General features: G+C 39.6%; 1 protein-coding gene across 3 annotated transcripts in view; it reads left to right on the top strand.

Annotated features, from left to right (window-relative positions):
* WDR64 (WD repeat domain 64) overlaps window positions 1–4,736 on the top strand; it is a 160,511-nt gene that overhangs the window by 30,303 nt on the left and 125,472 nt on the right. For all 3 annotated transcript variants that reach the window (XM_032242228.1, XM_032242230.1, XM_032242229.1), the window contains exon 4: window positions 2,601–2,704. Coding sequence is in view for 1 of the 3 variants with exons in the window: in XM_032242230.1 (XP_032098121.1) it covers window positions 2,601–2,704 (104 nt within the window). In the remaining 2 variants the exon portion in view is untranslated. The remainder of the gene's footprint in view (window positions 1–2,600; window positions 2,705–4,736) is intronic.

Below are 4,736 nucleotides of genomic sequence, written 5' to 3'. Positions count from 1 at the left end.
TTTCTTTCTTTCTTTCTTTCTTTCTTTTTCTTTTCTTTCTTTTCTTTTCTTTCTTTCTTTTCTTTCTCTCTCTCTTTCTCTTTCTTTCTTTCTTTCTTTCTTTCTTTCTTTCCTTTCTTTCTTTCTTTCTTTCTCTCTCTCTCTCTTTCTTTCTTTCTTTTTTTAGATGGAGTCTTGCTCTGTCACCCAGGCTAGAGTGCAGTGGCACAATCTTGGCTCACTGCAGCCTCTGCCCTCCGCCCCCCCATTCCAGTGATTCTCCTGCCTCAGCCTCCTGGGTAGCTGGAATTACAGACATACACCACCACACCCAGCTAATTTTTGTATTTTTAGTAGAGATGGGGTTTCATCATGTTGACCAGGCTAGTCTCGAACTCCTAACCTCAGGTGATCCTCCCACCTTGGTCTCCCAAAGTGCTGGGATTACAGGTGTGAGCCATTGCACCCAGCCTGAAAGTATTTTTCTTGATGGCAGTTGCATTCTATAATTCATTTGTCATTCAACAAGTACTTGTTAAAATCTATTATGTAGGCCAGATACCTTTCTAAATGCTAGAGACACAGCAGTGAACAGACACAAACCCCTGACCTCATGGAGTTTATATTTCAATAGGGAGAGGCAGACAACAACAAGAATTAAACAAGTAAAATATACAGTAGGCCGGATGGCAATACATGCTATAGGACAAAAAGAAAGCAGGTTGTGGAGAAAATAAAGCAGAATGTGGGAAGGAGAAGGTGGTTTGCGAATGAGAGCATGGTGTTAAGCAGGGTGGTCAGAAGTCCCCGCTGATAAGGTGAAAAAGATCTGAAGAAAGTGAGAGAGCAAACCATGCATTTGAGGTAGTGGGGAGCGTGGTGGAAGCTAAGGTTGGAGAGGCAACAGTGGGAGTGGGGACAGAGGTATCGGGACTTGTAAGACATGCTGAAGACTTCTGAATGAGGCAGAAAGCTACAAGAGGGCTGTGGATGGAGGAGAGGAGGAATCTGAGTTATCCTTTATATTCTATTCCGGCTTCTGTGTTTAAAATAGTCTGTAATGTGGAAGGAGTGGAAGCAGAGAGAATGATGGTGGCTTGCAATGGGACAGTGTTTCTCCATCTTTTTGTTTTGTTTTGTTTGAGACAGAGTTTTGCTCTTGTTGCCCAGGCTGGAGTGCAATAGCATAATCTCAGCTCACCACAACCTCTACTAAAGTGATTCTCCTACCTCAGCCTCCCAAGTAGCTGGGATTACAGTCATGTGCTAACACACCTGGCTAGTTTTGATTTAGTAGAGTCAGGATTTATCCATGTTGATCAGGCTGGTCTCAAACACCACACCTCAGGTGATCCATGCCCCTTGACCTCCCAAAGTGCTGGGATTATAGGTGTGAGCCACTGTGCCTGGCCTCTCCATGTTTTTTTAAATTACTGACCACTAAGAAGCCTTTTTAGACTTTTTGTTCCTAATTGCCTTCTCCTCTGCCTTATCCTGTTCCATGCCATTTTAATAACTCAGGTATTAATTATTAAGTGTATCCAGTTATATACCGCATGCATATCTATGCTTTTTGCACAAAAAGAGTAAAATGTATTTATGTTCCCTCCAAGCACTAATTTGTGGGGCAATATCTTCTCTGCTGAGACACACGGATGAGGGTGGTAATACTAGAGTATCACACCTGCTCACTTGCCTTTCTTTCCTAAGAGTTTGCAGTTGTAAAAATGAAATGCCCTGGAAGAAATTCTATATATATGGCTTTATCATTCAGTACATGGGCATGGAAACATGAAAGTGTCTAGTTAGTTTTTTTTCAAAATGCACAGTTTAAAAAACAAAAGCCTTAATGACAGCCCTGGTTTCATTCTTTCATACTGAAAAACCTGAGGTAGCATTGTTTTTATTATGTGTAAACCACAATGGTGAGAGTTCAAAGAAAGGATCCCTAAGAGATGTGGAATAGCTCAAAAAAGAGATGATTCCAAACAATGCTTAGAAAATGCGTTCTCTGTGGAATATGCGCATGCATGTGTATTTGTGTGGGGGGGCGGTTTGGGGTGTGTCTTGCATTTTTTCTGGGAATTAATGTACCACATTTAGTTGGAAAGCCCTATATATTCAAATTAGTATCTCTGAGGATCATTAACACATAATGGTTGCTGGGTTTTTTGGTTTTATTCTACTTTAATTTTTAAGTAATTTGGGGCCTTGTAGCAAAAAAAAAAAAAAATGCTGGCCATTTATTTTATTTTTGAGACAAAGTTTTCTCTGTCATCCAGGCTGGAATGCAGTGGTGCAATCACAACTCACTGCACCCTCAACCTCCTGGGCTCCAGAGATCCTCCCACCTCAGCCTCCCGAGGAGCTAAGGCTGCAGGCATGACCTACCACACTCAGCTAATTTTGTATTTTTGGTGGAGATGGTTTTCTCATGCTGCCCAAGCTGGTCTCGAACTCCTGGACTTGAGCAATCCACCTGCCTTGGCCTCCCAAAATGCTGGGATTACAGGTGTGAGCCACTTGTACCTGGCCACATCACTTTTTTTTAAACAAATCTAGCAAATGAGGTTCAGCATGTTTACAGTTGAAAGTTGACATGAATATTATGCTGTTGACAGGTAGTAGAAGACGAGATGTGATTAAGAGCATTGTCAAGGTACCTCACCTGGATTTACTAATAACAGCTACTCAGAAAGGACTGATAACAGTCTTTAATAACCAGGTAATTTCTTTTTCTTTTTCTTTTTTTAACTGAAGGACTCATTTTACAATAACCAGATAATTTAAAAACTTGGATTTCTCCCTCCCTCTCTTCCTCTCTCCCTCTTTCCCTCCCTCACTCCCTTCCTTCCTTCCTTCTTTCCTTCCTTTTTTCTCTTCCTTTTTTCTTTCCTTCCTTTTTCTCTTCCTTTTTTCTTTCCTTCCTTTTTCTCTTCCTTTCTCCCTTCCTTCCTTCCTTCTTCCCTCCCTCCCTCCCTCCCTCCTTCCTTTTCCCTCTTTTGGTTTGTCTCTGCATTATGCATATGTATCAGGTACAGCAGAAACAATAAATTATATTTCACAGTTATTCCAAAAAAAAAAAACAAACCCAAATATTTAGTAGTGAGAAGATTGCTGTGCCTTGTGGAAATTCTTTGAGGTTGGTGACTGCATTTGGCATTGTTCCTCCAGGTGTGACATTGAACCATGTGACATCAACACAATTAAAAGATGATCCTGGATAATATCTAAGTTAAAATCAGAAACACAAGCAAGTGATTAATAAAAGGTTCCATCAGGAACTTTGGACTTGAAATAAAAATAAATTGCTCAAATTCTAGCCCCACTGTTTTACTAGTTACGTCATTAAATAGGGAACTTAGTGAGCCACTTATGTCTCTCACATCTCTTTTTTACATCTGTAGAATGAGGGCGATAAAACCTGTCCTCCCTCAAAGGATTGTAGTGAAGGTCAAATGAGATAACGAGTGTAGAAACCCTTTATGAACAATAAATCCCTACCTGAATATAAGGCTTTGCTATTATCAATGTCATTTCTAAATCTGTAAGTTTTGGACTTTCACCTTAATGGAATCTGCTACAATATACCTGCATAATATTTTGCTATCAAAGTAAAAGGTGAATCTTTGATGTTAATTATTTTTAAAAATCCTAATGATTAGTTCATTTCCAACTAGATATGAGCTTTATACAAGTAAAATATATTTGAAATAATCATTATGCGGTTAAAATTTTCATCATAATTTTCAGTTCTTCAGTAATCTTTAGCTCAGGGAATCTTTCAGAAGTTGAAGCCACTGGCAGCCAGATTCTGTCAGAGGAGGGGCTGCGTGGGCCCTGGAGGTGGTGCAGTGGGGGATTCAGAGTGGGCTCCAGCCTTGCACTAACACTTATAGCTGTGTGTGTTATTTAATATCTGCATGCCCTGATTCCTCATCCAGAATCATAGACCTTCCCTCTCACCATTTGAGTTAATACTCACGAAGTACTTAGCATCATTAGAGTTCCTCAGTAAATGTTGGTAATTACTATAACACAAATAATGTGAAAACAGAAATGAATTTGACTCAATTAAATATAAACACCTTCTTGATCTTTTTCTTTTGGTGCATTACTTCTTTTTTCTTTTGTTACCTTTATTATCACAAAGACAGAACTAAGATAGTATCTAATAAATAATAGGAGAAGGAAAATAATTATGTCCATACTAAAATATTCGTTATGATGTGAAATAAGTCAGGTGACATTATCACATTTCCAGAGATGCTTTATGAACATGCACATACACACATACACACAAAAGCTTACAGATGGGCACATGTATACTCACCATCATGCAAACGCTCAGATTTTTTTTTGAGAGGGCATCTCACTCTGTCACCCAGGCTGGAGTGCAGTGGCACAGTCTCAGCTCACCCACAACCTCTGCCTCCCGGGTTCAAGCATTTTCCTGCCTCAGCCTCCCGAATAGCTAGGACTACAGGCATGTACCACCACACCTGGCTAATTTTTTTTTTTATTTTTAGGTAGAGACAGGGTTTCACTGTGTTAGCCAGGCTGATCTTGATCTCCTGACCTCGTGATCCACCCACCTTGACCTCCCAAAGTGCTGGGATTACAGCTGTGATCCACCACACCTGGCCACATATTTGTTTTATAAGATAATGTAACTGGAGGGAAAAATGGCTAAAAAAAATAATGGTTTTGTTTTGTTTCTGTTTTTTTTTTTTTTTTTTTTTTTTTTTTTTTTTTTT

This window comes from Sapajus apella, unplaced genomic scaffold (genome assembly GCF_009761245.1).
Source record: "Sapajus apella isolate SASKATOON/1434 unplaced genomic scaffold, GSC_monkey_1.0 scaffold49, whole genome shotgun sequence".
NCBI classification, from domain to species: Eukaryota; Metazoa; Chordata; class Mammalia; order Primates; family Cebidae; genus Sapajus; species Sapajus apella.
The sequence above is the reverse complement of the archived record's forward strand: the minus strand, read 5'-3'. Positions and strand labels throughout refer to the sequence as shown.